Source organism: Suricata suricatta, chromosome 17, assembly GCF_006229205.1.
Source record: "Suricata suricatta isolate VVHF042 chromosome 17, meerkat_22Aug2017_6uvM2_HiC, whole genome shotgun sequence".
NCBI classification, from domain to species: Eukaryota; Metazoa; Chordata; class Mammalia; order Carnivora; family Herpestidae; genus Suricata; species Suricata suricatta.
The window spans coordinates 22041984-22062312 of record NC_043716.1 but is presented as its reverse complement, the minus strand read 5'-3'; the positions used below and the strand labels follow the sequence as shown (position 1 = coordinate 22062312).

At 45.5% G+C, this 20329-nt stretch overlaps 1 protein-coding gene across 1 annotated transcript; it reads left to right on the top strand.

Moving 5' to 3' along the window:
* Nucleotides 1-101: 101 nt before the first annotated feature.
* On the top strand, nt 102-12873 carry HEATR9 (HEAT repeat containing 9). Its single transcript, XM_029929292.1, has 15 exons — nt 102-247; nt 1698-1747; nt 3422-3603; nt 3860-3986; nt 4200-4256; nt 4428-4484; nt 5146-5203; nt 5572-5702; nt 9082-9264; nt 9671-9763; nt 9867-9986; nt 11032-11105; nt 11565-11616; nt 12056-12142; nt 12389-12873. Exons 1-15 carry the CDS (start codon nt 160-162, stop codon nt 12764-12766), a joined length of 1737 nt encoding a protein of 578 aa, XP_029785152.1. The 5' UTR covers nt 102-159; the 3' UTR covers nt 12767-12873.
* Nucleotides 12874-20329: the final 7456 nt, after the last annotated feature.

Here is a 20329-nt window from a genome sequence, read left to right as displayed (position 1 = left end):
TTGCTAAAACATTCAGAAGCTTCTACCCACAGAAGCCCCAACTCCTCGCCAATCCCTCTTGTGCCACAGAGGAGAGGTCTCCCCCAGCCGTGCCCCCACATTCCCAACAGCCCTGTATTGCCCTGTCTGAGCTTCCTCTGACCCCCCCAAGAGAAGAGAATGGCCTATGAAAACCCAGCTGACATCCTTGACATCGCCAGGTCGATGTCCAAGTACCCATGGCTAGAATACCCAGAGAGGACCAAAGGTAAGGTTGGAATAGACTGGAACAGAGTCAAGGTAAGGAACAGAAAAGCTCTCTGGCTTCCTCTCCCAGACACAGGTCTGGTGAGTTCAACAGATCCACAGGAAGGGTCAGGGCAGGCCACTGGACACTTTGATGGCTCCCCACAGTCTTCAAAGTAAGTCTCTAGGGCCCTCGAAGATGGGACAGCTGTGTGTCCCCCCAACTTCTGCTCCTATATCTGCACCCTGCTCTCTACCCGGCTCCCCACCTCCCAGACTTTGAAAGAATTTGTTCCCTGAGCCTAACACTCTTCCCCCTTATCTATCTGACCCCTATGTGGATTAAAGACTGAGCCTGTGTATAATCGCCTCCGGAAAGCCTTCCCTCATCCCCCCAGCCAGAGTAGGGGGCCTCCATCTGCACCACCTGTGCCTGTATCTTCACATTTGCCTCCCTTTGTTCATGACTAATAAGCAGTTCTGTCTCACCAGCTAGACCAGTGGTTCTCAAAGTGTGGTCACTTTGTGGTCACAGAACAAACAGCATCAGTATCTTGTTAGAAAATGCAAATTCCCAGGTCTCACTCCAGATCTACTGAGTCTATACTCAGACTGAGTGCCAGAAATGAATTTTAACAAGCTCCCCAGATGATTTTATGGTACACTCAAGTTTAAGAGCCACAAAACAAGACCACTGTCTTTCAGTCAGCTGCATGTTAGAATCCTCTGGGGATGGATGCCTAGATGGCTCGGTCAGTTAAGAGTCTGACTCTTGGTTTTGGCTCAGTTCATGATCTCACAGTTTGTGAGTTTGAGATTCTCTCTCCATCTCTCTCTCTCTCTCTCCCTCTCTCTCTCAACCTATCCCTCTCCCTCTGCTGCTCCCCAACTTGTGCTCGCTCTCTCTCTCTCTCTACCTATCCCTCTCCCTCTGCTGCTCCCCAACTTGTGTGCTCTCTCGCTCTCTCTCTCTCTCTCTCTCTCTCAAAATAAGCAAATAAAAACTTAAGGAAAAAAAAGAATACTCTGGGGAAGTCTCTAAAATACCTAAGCCCTAGGGGCGCCTGGGTGGCTCAGTTGGTTGAACGTCTGACTTGGGCTCAGGTCATAATCTCACAGTCTGTGAGTTCAAGCCCCACATCAGGCTCTGTGCTGGTAGCTCAGGGCCTGGAGCCTGCTTCGAATTCTGTGTCTCCCTCTCTCTCTCTCTGCCCCCCACACCACTCATGCTCTGTCTCTCTCTCTCTCTCTCTCTCTCTCTCTCTCTCTCTCTCTCTCTCTCTCAAAAATAAACTTAAAAAAAACTGAAGATTTAAAAAAATAATAAAATAAAATACCTCAGCCTTATCCCTAGCATAGGGCCACAGCAGGTTAAAAGTTCCTCCCAATAATTCTAATACACAGTGTTCACTAAATGCTGAATAAGTGAATGCCTTAAAAGGGTGATTCTTAGCCCACCATTTGTACCACAGAACTCAGAAAAGCCGTGGCTCCAGTTCAGCTGCCCTTGTCCTGCTACCAGGTAAGACCCCCTAACTTTTGCCTCAAACTTTGTTGAGGGTCAGCAGCCTTTTCATTAAGGCCAGTTCACTGAACCCCTCCACTCACCCCTGGGGCTTCCACTAACTCAGTGTGACCTTGGACAAGTCCCTTTCCCTCCCTGAGCTTCAGGAATTTCTTCTGTCACAAGCTCCCTCTCCTGCTCCATTTGTAGAGTTGCCACAACATATTATCTGTAAGGCCTGGGCTGTGCAGGTAGTGCTTAATAATGTGTCATTTTTATTCATTACCACAGGGATCCTCATAATTAGAGTTGCCAGATAAAATACAGGATGCCCAACTAAATTTGAATTTCAGATAAACAGTGAATAAATTTTTTAGTATAAATATGTCCCAAATAGGGTATCCAATACCTAAAATCTAAATCATCTGGACGTCCTGTTTTATATTTGCTTGGTTTTCACTAAATCTGACAACCTTGCTCATTGTGAGTCAATACTACACTTTCTGAAATCATGGTAATCATTTGACTATGATCTTCTCAATCACCAAATTGAAGACCACTGGCTGAAGCCCCTCTTCTTTGTTGCTTAGAGAACTGACTCTGAGGAAGACTGGAGAAGAAATAGGAATGAATCCAAGCCAAATCTGCAGAGAAAGCCCCTGACCCATCTACAACCCTCCACTACAATCAGAGCTATAGTTTCACAACCACTTAAGAGATACATTTTTTAAAGTTTTTTTTTATTTTGTGAGAGAGTGTGCACAAGAACGAGGGAAGGGCAGAGAGAGAGAGAGAGAGAGAGAGAGAGAGAATCCCAAGCAGACTCCATGTTGTCAGTGTGGAGTCTGACATGGGGCTCAATCTCATGAACCCTGAGATCACGACCTGAGCCAAAATCAAGGTTGAGCACTTAACTGAGCCACCCAGGCACCCCTAAGAGATATATTATAAAAGTAATTCTGCTTTACCAACTAAACTGTTAAATTCCACGAGAGCAGGGATAAAAACTGCCTCCCTGGAACCTAGCACAGTGCTTGGCACTCAGCAGGTGCTCAGGGCGAATCTGCTGCGTGCCTGAGAGCAGGAGCAGTGTCTCTTCCACTCTTTGCTCCACACCCACCTCACCCCTTTGCCTTTCCCATCTCCTTGCCCAGATGGCCTTCTCAAAGTGCTCTGAGATCCTTAAATAACCAAACTACGTACTAAGACTGGTTTACAGATCAACAATGGCTTCACAATATTTATTCCATTTGTCCTTCACAACAACGGGTACAGAAAGAACAAGGATTATCAGCTCCACTCTGCAGATGAGAAGACAGATCTTGGTGGGTGAAGTAACTTGCCAAAGTCACACAATTGGTAGGAAGTCCCAGACTCTAGCTCAGATGAGAGACTGAAGGGTGTCTCTCTTAACTAGTCCCTTTTTAAAATGTTTATTAATTTTAAGAGAGAGAAGAGAGCAGGGGAGGGGCAGAGAGAGGGAGAGAATCCCAAGCAGATCCCTGGCTGTCAGCGTAGAGCCCTACATGCAGCTTGATCCCACGAACCAGGAGATCACGACCTGAGCCAAAATCAAGAGTCGGGACTGAGGCACCCAGACATCCCACCTAGTCCCTTCTTATCCTGCTCCTTTTTCTGGCTGAGGAACACCCTCTGCCACTGCTATGCCACTCACACCCCCCCCCCCACCAGACACCAAAGGAAGAGTTTCCCCCTAGCCCGGAGTCCTGGAGGCAGCACCCAAGCAAGCCACATTCAGTGCCGTACTGTTACTTCAAGAAGCCTGAGGTCTACACACACTGGCACACCCTATATGATAAACGACAAGAACGGGAGGCCCAGAAGATGCTGCGGAAAATGAGAGACCACTTTAGGTGTGCTTTGCCCTTTCCTATTCTCCACACCCTCCACCCCTTCTGGGAAAGAGAGGGAGGAGAAGGTAAGAATGGGAGAGGGGGTCGGGCAAGCCCAGCTTACAGATCCCAGAGAGGACCCTGGGGTAGGAGGAGGCTCATCTGTCTTCCTCTGGTCCCATCTCTGAGCTGCGCTGAGGACCAAGGGCAGAGGAGTTTGTGAAGTAGGAGGGAGGGAACAAGGGGACCAACACTAACCTGTGCATTTCTCACACAGGCAACTCAAAGAGGGCACCCTCATCCAAAAATCCCATCTCCCTATGAGTAAGCTGACTACAAAACCCCAGATGGAATCCAAGCCCTCAGACACTACGAAGGATCCCCTGAAGTGGCAAAGATTAAAGGTCAGGGACCATGGTGGGAGGGAGAATGGAGAGACTCCCTTTCTGTGGGTGCCCTTACCTTGGGCTCACATTATCCTTCAGCCCTCAGCTCCTGCCTGCAAAATGGAGGGAGGAAAGGAAAAGGGATTGGATTGGATGAGCTCCTTTCTGTTTGAAGTTCTACGACTATACTTACCCCTTTCTTCCTTTCCACTGGCTCCCTTGGATGGGCAGGAACTCACAAAAAGCCTGGAATCTCCCAGAGAGTCTGAGCAATTCTATGCAGCCAAGGTGAGAGGTGGCAAGGGTGGTGGAGCATGGCCGCAGGAGGTAGCCGGGCTGGGGAGTAAGATGGTTGGGAGGTGGTATTCCAAGGCAAAACTCCAGCTGTGTCCAGAGGACAGTAACTCAGAGGGGTGATGCCCGAGGGCTCTTCCCTTTCCTCCACCCCTGTTCCTGCAGGCTCTGGGGTGCCTGGGCATCAGTGAGCAGTTTGTACTGGAGGCACTATGGCAGGTGGTAAGTCTGGGGCCACATGAAGCTCATGAGAGGAGGAAAGAGGGTCTGAGGTGTGTAGGGCACGGGCACATGGACACAGACAAGTCTCGCCAGGGTGCAACGACACTGGGTCAGATGTAGTGAGGAGAGAGCTGCCAGGGGGCAGGACCACAGTCTCATGCCCTTGGCTTCTCTGAAGGACAGCTTGATGGGCATGGGGGAATGTGAAAGTCCCCTTTGTGTAACAGAAAAGACCCTCAACTGAAAAGCCAGGAAAGAACTGGGACTGAGTTCATTCTCTACCTTAAATAATTTAATGCCCCATGCTTAAATGCCAATTTATAATGGGGAACATGCTTTCTTAACCATATTCTCATTTAAATCTTACAAACTAAGAATAGGTAGTATCTGCATTTTTCTAAAAATAAAATGGAAGCTCTGAGAGGGCAAGTGACTTGCCCATGGCCATGTGACTACTAGATACCTGATAGGGATTTGAACAAAAGTCTTACTCCTAAGTTGTGTTCCTTCCATTACACCACCCTGCCTGCACTCTGTTTGAGCATAAGTCACTCTCTAGACCTCAGTCTCCTCATTTGTAAATGAAAAGTTGAGGTAATTCTTAAAGCTCTGACATTCCAGCACCTTATGGCATGTTCCCACCACCTGCCTCTTAAATCAGGCCCGAACTGGCCCAGAGAAAGTGAAGTCTGAAGCCTGTAGAAGCCTGGTCCTCCTGGGTGAGTATGGCCTCTCCCTGGGAGGGGAGTAGGGAAAGGTGAGAAAGGAAGCAGTGGAGCTCCTTTCCCCTTGGGGTAAGGACACCCACTCTAGCCTAGCATTTGGCAGGATCTGGGAACTGGCCTAGGCACTGTGGGCATAGAGAGGAAAGTGAGGTGAAAAGGGAGACTAGAGGGAGGGAAAGGGCCCCTGGAACTGCAGCCATGCTCAGCCAGCCAGCTGCATGGGTGTCCTGAGAAGATGGGTAACGCTCAGGACCTAGTACTTAGAATTTCTGTCTTGAGGGCACAGTAGAGTCAAATGGATCTTGGCAAAGAGAAAGCGTCCCTGAGGCTCTGCCTTGACCTGAGGACCCTCCCTGTCCAAGGTTGCCTGAATAAGCACGTGATCCAGGTTCTCATCACACAGTTGAAGGCGAAAAATGAGGAGCAAAAAATGGACGCTCTGACGCAGCTACGAATGGCTCTCAACTCCCAGGCTGCTCTCCCCAGAGACAAGGTGACTGGGAGGAGAGTCAGTAACCGGGGCTAGGCAGGACAAGGTCACTGATGGTGTTGGCTGGAGTTAAGTCAGGGAGAAGGTAACCCGGCTCCTAGCCTTGACGGAGAAGATGCTGTCTTTGTGGAGTTCCTGTGGAGTAGCTTCCCTGCATGGAAGCACGATCGCCACTTCGTGGTCACAGAAGCTCTCACAAGCCAGCTTTCAGAGCCACAGTTTGTCCATCTCCAAACTCTTGGCAGTAACTATACTCATCATGGTGAGCACTGAGTAACGTGCAGAACTGCGAATCAGTATATTGTACACCTGACACCAACATAAAAATTAATGGGTTATGGGTGCCTGGGTGGCTCAGTTAGTTGAGCATCTAACTCTTGATTTCGGCTCAGGTCATGATACCAGGATTGTGGGATCGAGCCCTGTGTTGGGCTCCATGCTGAGTGTGGGGCCTGCTTGGAATTCTCTCTCTCTCTCTCTCTCTCTCTCTCTCTCTCCCTCTGTCCTTCTCCCTAGCTTGCACACTCACTCTCTAAAATTAAAAACAATGGATTAAATTAATAAATAAAATGGAGATAGTTGAGAAGATTCTATGCGATAATGTAGGTGAAGCCCCTAGTTCAACGCCTGTGCTTTTTAAGTGATAGCCATTATCATCCTTAAAAACCCAAAGAAAAAACCTCTCTCAAGAGGGGAAAGGGATCAAAAGAGGCTGCTGACACTACTTAAGTTTTTTCCCTTTTAGGATCCTCTTACTTTGATCCCGTCACTGTTCCACGTGAAATAGAATTTATCATCCATCCATTTACTCAACAAATATATATTAAACAGCTATCACATGCCAGGCACTGTCCTAGGCCCTTGAGATACATCAGTGAATCAAACAGGCTAAGATCTCCTGCTCTTGTGAAGCTTACCTTCTAGTTGGGGAGATATTTAATAACAATAAACTTAATTATATAGTATGTTAGAGGTAACCAGTGCAGTAGAAAAACTACATAGCAGGCTGAGGATGAACCGGAATGCCAAGTGGGGATAGAAATAGGTTGCATTTTTAAACCCAGAGGGGAGGGAAGGCTTATTTAGAAGGGGTCATCTGAGCAAAGACATGAAGAAGGTGAAGGCGTAGCCTTGCAGGTTCTCTGAGAGAAGGCATTCCTGGCAGAAAGAACAATCAGTGCAAAGGCCCTAAGGCAGGAGCATGTTTGGATGGTCAAGGGACAGCAAGGAGGCCAGTGTGGCTAAAGCGGAATGGGAATAAAGAAAGCAGTAGGAAATGAAGATACATCAAAGCAGTAAATAGGAGACTCAATTATACTAGATCTAGATCTATTAGATCTACTAGACTAGAACATACTGGGTCATTACTTTCTGGGTAACTTTAGTATTCAGGCTGTTACGCAGTGACGTGATCTAACCTACATTTCAAAAAGTTCACTATGACTGTTCTGAGAAACTGATGGGAGGTGGGAGTGGGCTGTCAGGGGGAAGCAGAAAGACCAATTAGGGGCTACTAAAGCAATCCTGGTGAGATATAATGGTGGCATGGACCACGGTGGCTACAGTGGGGTTAATAAAAACCTGACTGGTCAAATGTGAGCTATAAAAGACAGTGAGGAAACAAAGACGAAGCCAAGGTTTGGGGCCTAGTGGCTGAAGGATGGGAGTTGTTATCAACTCAGATGGAGAAAGCTGCAGGTGAACAGGTTTGAAGGCAGTATCAGAAATCCTGTTTTGGACAAGTTGTTTGAGATGTCTGTTGGACCTCCGAGGGAGACAGCAGGTAAACAATTGTACGTACAATGTGGAGTTTAGAAATCTGAACTACAGAAAGGAATTTATAAGTTGTTGACATATGGACAGCATTTAATGTCATTCAATTAGATGAAATCAGTAAGAACCAAAAATCAAGTCTAGGGGTATCCCAACATTAAGAGCTCAGGGAGAAGAGGAAGAACCAGTGGATAATGAGAAGTGGCCAATAGGCAGGAAGACAACCCAAGAGTGTGATTTTCTGAAAATCAAGTGAAACACATGTATCCAGGAAACAAATCGACTGTATCAAATTATATAAGGACTGAGAATCAATCAATACACAGATTAACAATGTAGGAATCCCTGATTATCTTAACAAGAACAATTTGGTGGGGCAGTAGGGGTGTAGATCTAACAGAATGAGTTTAAGAGTGAATGGGAGGAAAGAAATTAGAGATGGCAAGAAAGACAATTTTCCAAGTGTTGTTGGAAAGGGCTGTAGTTGGCACCAGGGGTGGATTTTAGAAAAAAGAAAAATAACAGCATGTTTCTATTCTGAAGGATAATGATCCAGAAGTCAGAAAAATGGTAATTTTGAAGGGAGAAGAAAGAGTTGTGCACAAATGTTCTCAATTTTGTGAGAAGAGATGAGATCTAACACCCAAGTAGAGAGATTGACTTTAGATAGATGGTCAGTGCCCAGTAATAAGAGGAAGGGAAAAACATATGGGTGCAGGTGAAGATTGGATAGAAATGGTGGTGAGGTGTCTCTGGGACTTCTTTTCTAGTTGCTTTTATTTGCTCAGTAAAGTAAGAAGCAAGGTCATCAGCTGAGAGTAAGAACAGAGGAAGAAGTGTTGGAGGTTCCAGAGGACAGGGTGTGAATCAGGAGAGGGGAAAAGACTTGCCCAAGGAAAAACAGTATGGTTACTAGGTAGCACTATGGGTCTACATGGGGTTTGTGTTCATAAATTTAAAGCAAATCAGTCATCGTGACTGTGTGCTTTTCTCCAGAAAGTACAGGCACAAAGTGGGGAGCTGACTTATGAAGAGGAGGTAAAGGAGTTAAGTGAGACAGTAGGACCATGAAGTTTAAGCTGAATAGAGAGCAAAGAAAGTGACGAGCAATAAAAATGTGTTTGGTGAATTGTTAACTCTTGTGGAGTCCAACAATTCCTGGCATCGGGAAGTTAGCTGGAAAGATCAGAGATGATGGTCAGAGTGTGGGATCCATAAAATGGAGATCATGGAGAAGTCATAGTAATGGGTAATGATAAAAACCTCTCTGAAAATTAGAGGCTGACACAGAATGAAGGTCAAGGTTAACGGAGAACAGGAGCAGGATCTGTGGCATGTATATTTTTTAAATGTCAGGAATTAAGACAGCAGAAGTGTTAGAGAGAATTACATTCAGCCACCCACGATAGTCATAGAGAAATCAGGGGATATGACCTAGAAGCATGTGGATGACAGCAAAAATAAGGGGAAGTGGGTAAATTAATCTGAAGACATGAGATTCATTTTAGGGAGGAAGAAGAATACTCTGGAAGTAAAAATGAAATGCCCTCTTAACAATGCCTAGATGAAGACATCGTCCCCTGCCTATTTCACTTCTTGTCTCCCTCAGAGAACTCAAGTTGGGGATGAAGAGAAGTTGGTGTCTGTGCTACGGATGCTGATAAATACATCATCAAATGAAGCAGCCATGGAGGCAGCCTTGTGCTTGGGTTTCCTGAGGCCCGGCAGCCACATAGCCCAAAAGTTCTTGCTGCAATGCCTAAGCCAAGGGTCCAAAACCCAGCAGATGAAGGTGTGAGGGGCAGGAAGCTGGACTCTCTGGGAAACAGTGTGGGAGCCAGAGGCCAGTGCTGACTTTGGTAGTTTGGACCCCATCATACTCAACCAAAGAAGCTTCAGCAGGGAGCACTGTGAGGTCCTCTGTGTGTCTGTGAATATGTATATGCATAAGTAGGGGGTCATGTAGACATTAAGCGTACATGCATATGTCTGTATATATTTGATTAGAATGAGCGTTCATTTATAAATGTGCACATGTGCACACATGAACTCATGCTCTCATTCAAGAGGCCAAAGAGGCAAGATAATGGACCCCAACTGTTCCCCGTGAGTTTTAGGCTCAGCCCTCAAGCCTACCTGGCCATCCAGATGCCTCTTGGCCCTGTACACCCCCACCTCACCCTGCCTGGCCCCCACAGGCACTTAGGATGCTGGTCAAGATGATGCATGTACAATCAGCCACGGTCATCAGGGCCATCCTAGACCAGCTGTGCTCTTCTAGTGTCCTGGAGGTAAGGTCTAAGGCTACCTAGTACCCTTCCTTCTCCAGTACTAGGACAGGATTGAGGGATGATGAAGAGTCTATCCTTCATACCTCCCCACCTCTGCCCTCAGCACCGCTTTGAAGCCACCCAGATGCTCAAGACCATTGGACTGGAACAGATCCAGGCACAAGGGCTGGAGGGACTCACATTTGACCTGCTCTGGAGGAAGACTTACAACGAACCTTTTCTTGTGAGACCAAAGCTCCCAAGCCCAGGCACCCAAACCCACCTCCTCTCCCTTCTCTGAAGACCTCCCTGATTGCCCCAAAAACTATCACATGCACCCTAATGCACTCCTTGTTCCCCTAATGCAGCCCATGTTTTCAAGCCACCTTGCCTTTGCAAGGGAGGCAGTTCTCTCAGCAAAAATGTCAAGTCATCCCTCGCCTCTGCAAGGCGAAAAACTGCCTCATAAAAAACTGCATTCACGCCTCCCTCTGCCTGCCTGCCTGTTAAAATACTCTTGCTGCTTCAAGGCCAAACATCTCCTATGGAAAGCTTTCCCAAATCACCTCCATCAGAATCAACCCTGTCTTCCTTTGTGTTCCCCTACTTTTATCTCTATTGTAGCTTGTTATGGCCAGCCACAGAACTTCCAAAGACATTTTTCTGAAATGTAAATCAGATTGTGTCTCACCTTTGCATAAAACTTTTCAGAACAGCTTACATTGCCCTTCATCACCCACAGCCTGCTCACCTCTCTAGTTTCAGCTCTCCCCACTCCCACTCACAGCCACACACCAGCTACGCTTAAGATCACTCTGTCCTGGTTTATACCTGTTACCTCAGTGTAATTCCTCAGAGCGCCCCACTCTGAAGACTCTCGGTGTGGTCACCTAGCTACACTGAACTATTTTCTATTTTCTAACCTCTCTGTACTCTCTCTTGCCTCTAAGCATTTGTACATGCCTTCCTCTCTGCCCCCCAAGCCCCCCACCCCCAGCCCTCTACTGGTTAACTCCCATCCACCTTTCAGGCTGCAGCTGAGGCATTGCTTCCTCTAGGACATCTTGCTGGTACCGGGACTGAGGAGATCCTATGTTCACCCTATACTTAACCTCATTTGTAACACTTACCACCGTAGTGTACATGTCTACTCATACGCGTGCTTCCCCTACCAGACCATGAGCTCCTCAAGGCCAGGACCATACACAGCACAAGGTAAAGGTCTGTGAGCACTTAAGGCACACTCCTGCACTCCTTTTCTCTACTATCCCACCTTAATCCTTCTTCAGGCTATGAGGCAGGCTGTGGCCGAAACTGTGGAAGAGCTGAAGATGAAGCCTATGATGATGAACCTGGTGGAGGCGTGAGTGGTTCAGCCTGGGGGGAAGGGGCACAGGGTAAGAGAGAGCTGAGAATCTGATCCCAGTTCTCAGTTCTCTCTCGACCATGCCCCTGGCCCAGTTACTCTTTGACCCCTGGGATTTTCCTCATCTGTAAAAGGGGGCTGGTAATGCCTACTACTCAGGGTTCCTATAAAATACAAAATATAAAAGCTCAAATTAAGATGAAAACATGAAAGGGACCTGTAAAAGGTAGAGTTCTGGACAGATGCAACCCTAATTGTCATTTGGTACCTCTTGGCAAATTGTAGTATCTGCCTTCCCAGGCCCTTTCCTGGCCCAAGAAACAAGAGGGAGAAATTGATGAAATCAGCATCACTCTCTGGCCTTATGCCTGACTCACTCTGGACTGTCAGAAGAAACAACCAGCCTTCCTCCCCCTACCCTTTAATTGGATAACACATTCACTCCTTTCTACACAGGCAACTCTTGAACTCAAATGCCACTATGCGCCAGGAAGCAGTCATCTCCTTGGTAAGGCCAGCCCTGCTTCTCTGACCAGATATATTGATGGCAGGAGGAGTGGGCAATTGAGGAAAATTACTTAGGGGAAGAAAGGACTGTAAAATTTGGGGAGGTTTGCTGGTTTATATTAGAATTCCAGCCCTACCACAAATTCAGGAATAACCTTTTCTTCAGGATTGGAGGTAGGTGGGATAAGGGACAGGAGATGGGTATGAGAGACGCTGCTTAGGTATTACAGACATGGTCTTGATTCTTCCTGGTGAACAGTATACACTGGAACCCAATGCAGTGGCCCCAAAAGGGAAAGAAAGGGATATACCTCAGCTGGGAAGCCAGAGCTCCCCCTCTCTCCAGGCCACAGGGCCATCATGAAGACGAGAATGGAAAAGAGCACAAATGGGGCATCTTCCTAGGCTGACTACTGAGGCATTGTCATTCTGTCTGCCAGGGTGTCCTGGGGATCCGCAGCCCACATGTGTTCCACTTGCTGTTGGACATGTTAGATGCAGAAAAGAGCCAGCCTGTGAAGAAGAGTGTAAGGCATTCCTGCCCACCTCTTCCTCTTCTCTACCCCTCCACCAGGCCTCTCCCACCCATCCTCACCACTTGCTCTTTGTCAGGAGGGAGGAAAGGAAATAAGCCCTCACACACTATCCCTTGACTTCATTCTGTGGGGCCCTAGTAGCCTGTGGCCAGAGCACCCCCTCACTGAGACACCCCCTCCTCCCCACCCAGGCTTAGCCTGAAGTAAATCAGCCATAGGACCTTTGTTTCAATGCAGCTACAAGACACATTAACTCTCTTGGCCTCAGTTGATCCTTGGATCCAAAACAAGCTAAACAAGGTTCTCTTTGTATATGAAGCACCTAAGACCAAAGAGGAGGCAGAGCCTACAAGTTTCCGGAAAGAGCCTGAGAACCTAGAAGAGTTAAATATCCAAGACTTTAAACTAGCACAGCTGAACCCCTTGTTTATTGAAAAGTCCAGAACCACATCAGATGAACAGAAAAAGCTGAGTGCCCAGAGAGGGTCTGCCTTCCACCTCACTTCTACCTTCCCAATCTGTTTCTCTAAACCAAAACACAAGGCACAGGCCACAAGGCCCTGGGTGCCAGGGATCAGGAAGCAGCTCCAGATCCTTGCTAAAACCTCTAAATAGGTCAGTTCTTTGGGCCTCGCCCCCATCCTTTCCCTGAGGTTATTTCACAGGCTCCCCTGAGAAAACAATCTATACTTATCTTTCATGAATAAATGGATGTCACTCTATCTACCATTGCTGTTCCCTTTGTCAGAGGCTGCACTGAAACTCAGGTCTCTACACTCTCCGTTGAGTGTTATTTTTAAGCTTTTTCAACATTTATTTATTTTTGAGAGATGGGGTATAAACCAGGGAGAAGCAGAGAGAGCAGGAGACACAGAATACAAAACAGACTCCAGGCTCTGAGCTGTCAGCACAGAGCCCATCGCAGGGCTCAAACCCATCGCAGGGCTCAAACCCACGAACCGTGAAGTCATGACATGAGTCAAAGTCAGACGCTCAACCAACTGAGCACCCAGGCACCCCAAGTGTTGATTCACTCAGTCACATGTCCTTTTCCAAAGGGAAAATGACAGAGCCAGAACTCTTCCAATGGCCAGCCTGCCTCCCTAAATCAAGCCCTCTCTACACCTAGAATTTGATGAGCTTCTGCCCAGAATGGGCTACAAACAGGAAATAGGTGAAAATCCTGGAAACCTTGACTCTTGGCCCATTTCCTCTTTCTCCTCATACTAAATTGCCCCCCAGCCACTACCATTTCCCAGTGGTTAGGGGATAATGAAACTGTAATCAACACCAACCATCTTCTCTGCTGTCTTTTTTCCCCTAAACTTGTTTTCTGCCTTCCTCAGGGCCATTCCCAGTGACAGGCCCTCTTTACTCTTGAAAACTGCTTCAGTTTCTCCCTTATTTGTACTAAAGGCTTCGGTTTCCCTTTACCAATAGGACATGCCACACCAATCCCAACAACCTACATCCTCCATCAAAAAGGAAAAGCCCAGGAGTGACTGGGAGGCTCAGTTGGTTAAGCATCTGACTCTTGATTTTGGCTCACACCATGATCCCAGGGTCATGGGATCTCTCAGCACAGAGCCTACCTGGGAGTCTCCTTTCTCCCTCTCCTCCAAAATAAATTTTAAAAGGTAAGGAAAAAAGAAAGAAAGAAAGAAAAAAGAAAAAGTCATCTTTGGAATCGGACAAATTTGAAATCTAATCCTAAGGTCCATCACTTACTTGATCTTTGACGTTAGACAAGCTACTTAATCTATTTCCTTGCCTATAATGAGAATAATTCATACTACTTCAGAGAGCTCCTATAAGAAGCAAGAAATAGTATAAAGCCTAATAGAATGTCTAGCATCACACAGTAAGCACTCAAATGTGAGCTTTTCTCTCTTTTCCTCTCTTCAGTGTTATCATGTGTGCCTGAGACCACTGGAGGTTAAAAATGTCCTGCCCCCTCTCCCCTGTCCTCCCCCAATCTTTTCAAAGTGATCTAATATGAGGTCAAGTTCTTCCCATTAAGCAGAGCAATGGTCAAAGTAAAATAGATGCCACTTTCCATATCCCCACACTCCAGGTTCTAGAGTGGTCTGGTTATTCTGAATCCAACATGGTGTCATTCAGATATTATCTCCCCACCTACCCCAGCAATTTCAGAGGCACGTTTTTTGTCTTACAGAGTTTTAAGCAAAAACACAAAGAACAAAGATGGTAAAAATAGATCTTCCTTTCTTGCTCACTCTGCACCTTTGGGCCAATGAGTAACCTAGCCCAAATTTCCATGTGCCTTAACAAGCCTATGGGTACAAACAAGGTTATTAATTACCTAATTCAGGCTCTCAACTCCTGCAAAATCCTGCCCACAGATCTCTAACCCCTACTCCTACTCCTCCATATTTCTGGCTTTCTAGAGGATGTCTTGTTACTTGACCAGATACTAGTCTCTGCTCAGTAGTACCTCAATCTCAAGTTCATCAACCCTCATAAGAAGGTTTAAGACAGCATTGAGCAGAAAGCTCTGCAGGGAGCACCCTCCATCCAGTACACCACCAGTGTACCAAAGCCTTCCCAGTAAGTACCAAAGCTACCTAGATGCAATACTGAGAAACATGCTTAATCCTAGCTGTGGCCAGTTTCTCTCCGGGGCCTGATATGCCTACTTCTCTCAGCCAAGAGGAACTGTTGGTATTGCTCTTTGGACACCATCCAAAATGTACGTTCCCCCTCTTCTCTTTCTAATGAATGAAACCTCTGAATATACCCTCTGATTCTAATGACAGCAAAAGAAAAAAGGTTAGGGGGAGGCAACATACACTCTCCACCTCTTCTTCCAACATTCTCATCCATCTCTGTGCCATAAATGAAATCTGGCTCTCTCCTGAACTGGCCTCTTCCCAAAATCTTAGGTGTTGCTCATCCTTCTCCATTCCTTCCAGTGTCATCATTGTCCTGTCCAAAATCATTGCTTTCATATAAAATTCAAGTGTCTCGGGTCTCTAGTTATACCACCCTCTGGTTCATTTCTCTGTTTTCTCTTATTGTCTTGAACCTTAGTCTTGCTATCACCATGATGGTAACAACCATCCAACACCCCAACTCCTCAGTTCTTGATCTCAACTACAAAGGGCTTTCCTTTCCATTCACTTTAGCCACCCACTTCCATGGCCACCTAGCCCTTGTCATCCCCAAGAATTGCTCCACCTCCCATATCCTGAACATCCACTTTTTTTTTTAATGTTTTTTATTTATTTTTGAGAGACAGACAGCGCAAGCCGGGGAGGGTCAGAGTGAGAGAGAGACACAGAATCTGAAGACAGCCTCCAGGCTCTGAGCTAGCCGTCAGCACAGAGCCTGATGGGGGGGCCCGAACCCACAAACCATGAGATCATGACCTGAGCCAAAGTCAGACACTAAACCAACTGAACTACCCACGTGCCCCTGAACATCCACTTTCTGACCCAAACCTTCTGTCTATTCAGCTCTTTTTATCCCCAATGTCAGTTCTCTGAATCTTATCAGTAGCACTATACTCTTGATGTTCCTACGTTCTCCATTAAGTTATATGTTTTTTATTTCTTCCTCAGCATGGACTCCATCAACCACTCTCTCTACTCTTCTCATACCTCTAAAATCTCTAACCCTGAATCAAACTGCCTCTGTTCCCATAACCAGGTTGCTTGATTAAATATGGAGAAAACTCTGGGGCACCTGGGCATCTCAGTCGGTTAAGAACCTGACTTTGGCTCAGGTTTGTGAGTTCTAGCCCGCTGTTGGCTTCAGATCCTGTCTCCCTCTCTCTCTGCCCCTCCCCCTGCATCTCTCTCTCTCTCTCTTCCAAGTACTAACCAGACCCAACCCTGCTTAGCTTCCGAGATCAGACGAGACCAGGGGTGTTCAGGGTGGTATGGCTGTAGACACACTCTCTCTCAAAAAAACACGTTAAAATAAATTTTTTAAAAATTAAAGATGGAGAAAGATCACACATCTGTACAGACTGTACCCATAAAACACTTGCCTCCTATGTTAACTGGGCTCTTATTGTTGTCTGGCAACTTTATGGATTCCTAGTCACAATGCTTTCCTATTTCCTACAATGGTCATTTCAAGTCTTCTCTATCTCTGCTATCCTTACATTTACTATAGTCTCTTCAAACTCTATCATATTCCCCAACTCTCAGCAGACCATTATACTTTACTATACTTGAGGAATAAAGAGACATCAGATGGAATTACCTCAACTTCCTGCCACCTCTGTCGTAAGCATCCTTGTAAAGAGCACAGGCTCTAAGGCTAGATTCCTGGATTAGAATCCGCCAGTTAGTAGAGAAGTGATCCTGGGCAAGTTGCTTAGCCTCTCAGTGCCTCTGCTCCTCACTGTACCCTCTGAAAAGCCCCTTCAAACAGCAATCAAAGTCATACCATTTCTCTCTTCTCTGAAGTGTTTCCTATACCTTCTTGGTTCACAGCATTGTTGTGAGAATTAGTTAACACATACACTGCTTGCAACAGTGCCTGGCACATAGGAAGCCCCCAATAAATGTTAGTCATCTGTTACCATCATTATCAGCATCTGCAACTATCCTTACCTCCAGTAACAACACAAGAGGCATTCTCCTGTTCGAAGGCAAATCCTTCACCAGTGTTCTGATCACCATCCCTTCAAGGCATTTGAACATCAATTACCCTCATTTCCTTGCATGTAGTGTATAAAAATGCTTAATTCTCACAATAACTTCCCACAAACCTATATCCCTATCCAGATGCCTCCTCTTCTTACTTCAAACCCATCTCTAACCACCCTTTGTAATCAAGATTTTCAGTTGTCCACATTACCTGTCTCCATTTCTCTAATATCGATTATTCATCATCCCACTTCAGTTTGGGTTCAGAATTCAATGTTCTACCAAAATGGCTTTTGCTAAGGCAGTGGTTCTCAAAAGGGACAATTTTCTGCCCCAAATTTCGTCCCAAAAGGACATTTGGCAGTGTCAGACATTCTGGTTGTCACAACTGAAGGCTGCTACTGGAGTCTTGTGGTAGAGGCCAGGGATGCTGCTAAACACCGACTAATAAAAAGGGCAGCCCCCTCAGAGCAAAGACTTCTCCAACCCAAACGTCAGGAGTACCAAGGTTGAGAAACCCTGTGCTAAGGTAATTTAGAACCTCCATATTGCTAAATACAAATGCTTTCTATACACACTCTGTATGATTTGGCCTGGCTTGAGCACTTGACACCACTAGCTTCTCCTTCCTTAAAATCCACTCTTTCCTGGGGTTCCACGAACACCTCACTGGCCATTTCCAGTCTCTATCTCAGGATGCTCATCTATTATCTGTTAAATATTAGTATTTCTCAGGGTCCTGTCCTAGTTTCTTCTCTAAATCCTGTCTCCCCAAACCATTAAAATCAACTGAGGCTCTTTTCTTAAAATGGCCAGGCCCCTAACAGATTTCATTGTTTTGGAGTGGAACCAGCATCCTTGTGTTTTAAAAAAAATCCTTGCTAGTAATATACAGCTTAGATGGTGAAGAATCATTCTAGACAGTCTTACAATTATATCCACTCAGCACTTTAATTACCATTTGTGTATTAGCGGCTCATTAATCTCAAATCTGTACCTATAATAGATTCATTCATATAGCCAATATTCATGGAGTTACCTACCCTGCACCTGACTGTTCTAAGCACAGGGGTAGAACAGTGAACAACACACAAGGTTCCCTACTCTCCTGGAGCTTATATTCTAATGAAGAGAGAAACTGACAACTACAAAAACATCATTTCAAATAACAACAGGTACTATGATGACATTCTAAGAGGTGATAGGAGTCAATGGGGAGAGTCAGTGTTTTAGATAGAAGGCCAGGGAGGAGGGTGGAATCTGACCCAACATGGCAATGAAAAGGAGTCAGCCATGAGAATTATTTGAGGAAGGTGAATCCAAGGCAAAGCATATGCAAAGATACTACAGCAGAAGCATATTGGACCATGAAGAATTATGACCAATGTGGTTAAAGCAAGGTAAGTATGGATAAATGTTACACCATAAAATTGGAGATAGAGACAAAGTTCAGTTCATAAGCACTCCAAGCCAGGGTAAGGAATTTATAGCCTACATGTAACAAAAGTGAATGGGGGCGCCTGGCTGGCTCAGTCGTTAGAGTACAGGACTCTCATCAATCTCAGGGTTGTAAGTTTAAGCCCCACAGTGGGTGTGGAGCTTCCCTAAAATTAAAAAATCATTGAAAGGCTTTAAAAAGGAATGACAGTCTGATTCACATCTTTACAATATCATTTGACTGCTATGGGAAAAGTAGATTTTAGAGAAACAACACTGTAATAGGGGGACCTTTTCACAGGCTTTGCAACTATACAGAAGAGAGATGTTTAGAGTTCACCCAGGACTGAAACCAAGAACATAAAAATGGTTTGGGGATACACTTTGGAGGTAGAATTAAAAGGACCTGCAGGTACAGGATCAATGAAAGAGAAATCAGGTGTAAACTCTTTTTCTATCTGGTGTGGGAGGACAGTGAAGACTTTTACAGAGATAAAGAAGCCTAGAAGGAGAGAAACTGATTTGGAAAGGGGGTAAAAAGTTCTGTTTAATCCCATCAGAGTTACGAAAAGAAAACAGAAAAAAAAGGAAAAGAAAAAAGGTTCTGTTCAGTACATCTTAATAAAAAGGTCAAGTAGGAAGCTGAATATAAGCCAGAGATTAAGGGGGAGGTCAAGGCTAGAGACTTAAATTTGGTATTCATCAATGTATGAGATGGTATTTAAAGGCACAGCCTGAATGAGTTTTTCCAGGATGAAAGTGGATATAAACTGAAAAGGGGAAAGTGATCACAACAAGCCCTGACTAAACTTCCTACATCTGAAGGTCAAGCAGAGAAGGCAGCAAAGGAAGAAGTCAGTACAGAAAAAAAAAGATGTGCAGAACGTTGAATGCCAACTTTCTAAGCTGAAGATTCGTACAACACAGCTGCCTACTCGTTTCAACTCCCCTCATCTTGCTCCCAAACCTGTTCCTTTCCCAGGGTTTTCTATTTAAATGAATAGCACATCTACCCAATCACCAGGCTAGAAACCTGACTTCTCTCTCCACAATTTCTGACATTCAGCCAAATCCTGTCCAATGTCTCTCCCTCATTTCTCAATTTAGTTATCTCCTCCTTGTCCAGTCACTATTTGAGCTCAGACCAATATGATCTCTCACCTAGCTTATCATTCTGTCTTAAGTCCAGCCTCTCCATTAGGCAGCCATCATCATCTTTCAGTTGATGCCACTCAGGTCAGACAACTCCCCTGGTTAAAATCTTTTAATGACTCCTATTTGGGGGCAGGGGGAAAATGAAATGCAATAAGGATCTTCTCACCAAGCTTGTTTACCTCTCCAGTCTTACCTTTTGCAGGGCCATCCTTGAACTCCTCCCTCTAGTCATAGTGCACTATATATAATTCACAAATGCAGAGCCTGTTCTTCACTCTAACTCCTGATTTGCTCATGTCATTAATTTTCTGCTGGGAACACCATTTCCTGACCCAGCATTCTTACTGAGCCAACTCCTATTCTTCCCTCAAGACTTACCAGGACTTCTTGACTGTATTGGATAGGATTGTGTCCTTTCTATCACCCTTCAAAGTACCTAGTACTTACTCTTATTGGAGTACTGTCAGACTGCATATTGTCTGTTTGCTTGAGGAGCTACATATCTAGCATCTGGTACAATGCCTGGCCCCTGGTAAGGACAGGAGAAATAGTTCTTTAATGAATGCCACGTAACATACCCAGCACATCAGTATCTTCACCCCAGCTTGTCAAATCCTTACTCTTCCTACCTAACCCTTATACCTCCACATTCCCAGCATATAGAACGCTGCCCTAAATAAATGGTTCACAATTATAAAGTGCCGTAACACTGACTGTATCAAAACCACCTGCTGAGCCTGATACAGACTCCTAGATCTAGCTCCCCACACTTAACAAGTTTTGACCAAGTAGACCTGGAGTGAAGCCCAGGAATTTGTAATTTTGATAAACTCCTTAGGTAATTCTGACATGCAGTTATTCTTGCAAACTACTACTCTAAACAGAGCAGGAGCTCAGTATTATTGAAAGCAACATTTTAAGAATGAAACAGAATGCATTTCCTAATTCTTTAGGGTTAGAGTCTGCT

Bases quoted from the DNA above. Each gene is read 5' to 3' on its own strand.
- HEATR9 (XM_029929292.1), top strand. From the start codon at position 160: ATGGCCTATGAAAACCCAGCTGACATCCTTGACATCGCCAGGTCGATG. The intron at 3,987-4,199 runs GTCAGGGACCAT...TTGGATGGGCAG, and splicing joins TGAAGTGGCAAAGATTAAAG to GAACTCACAAAAAGCCTGGA. The intron at 4,257-4,427 runs GTGAGAGGTGGC...CTGTTCCTGCAG, and splicing joins AGCAATTCTATGCAGCCAAG to GCTCTGGGGTGCCTGGGCAT.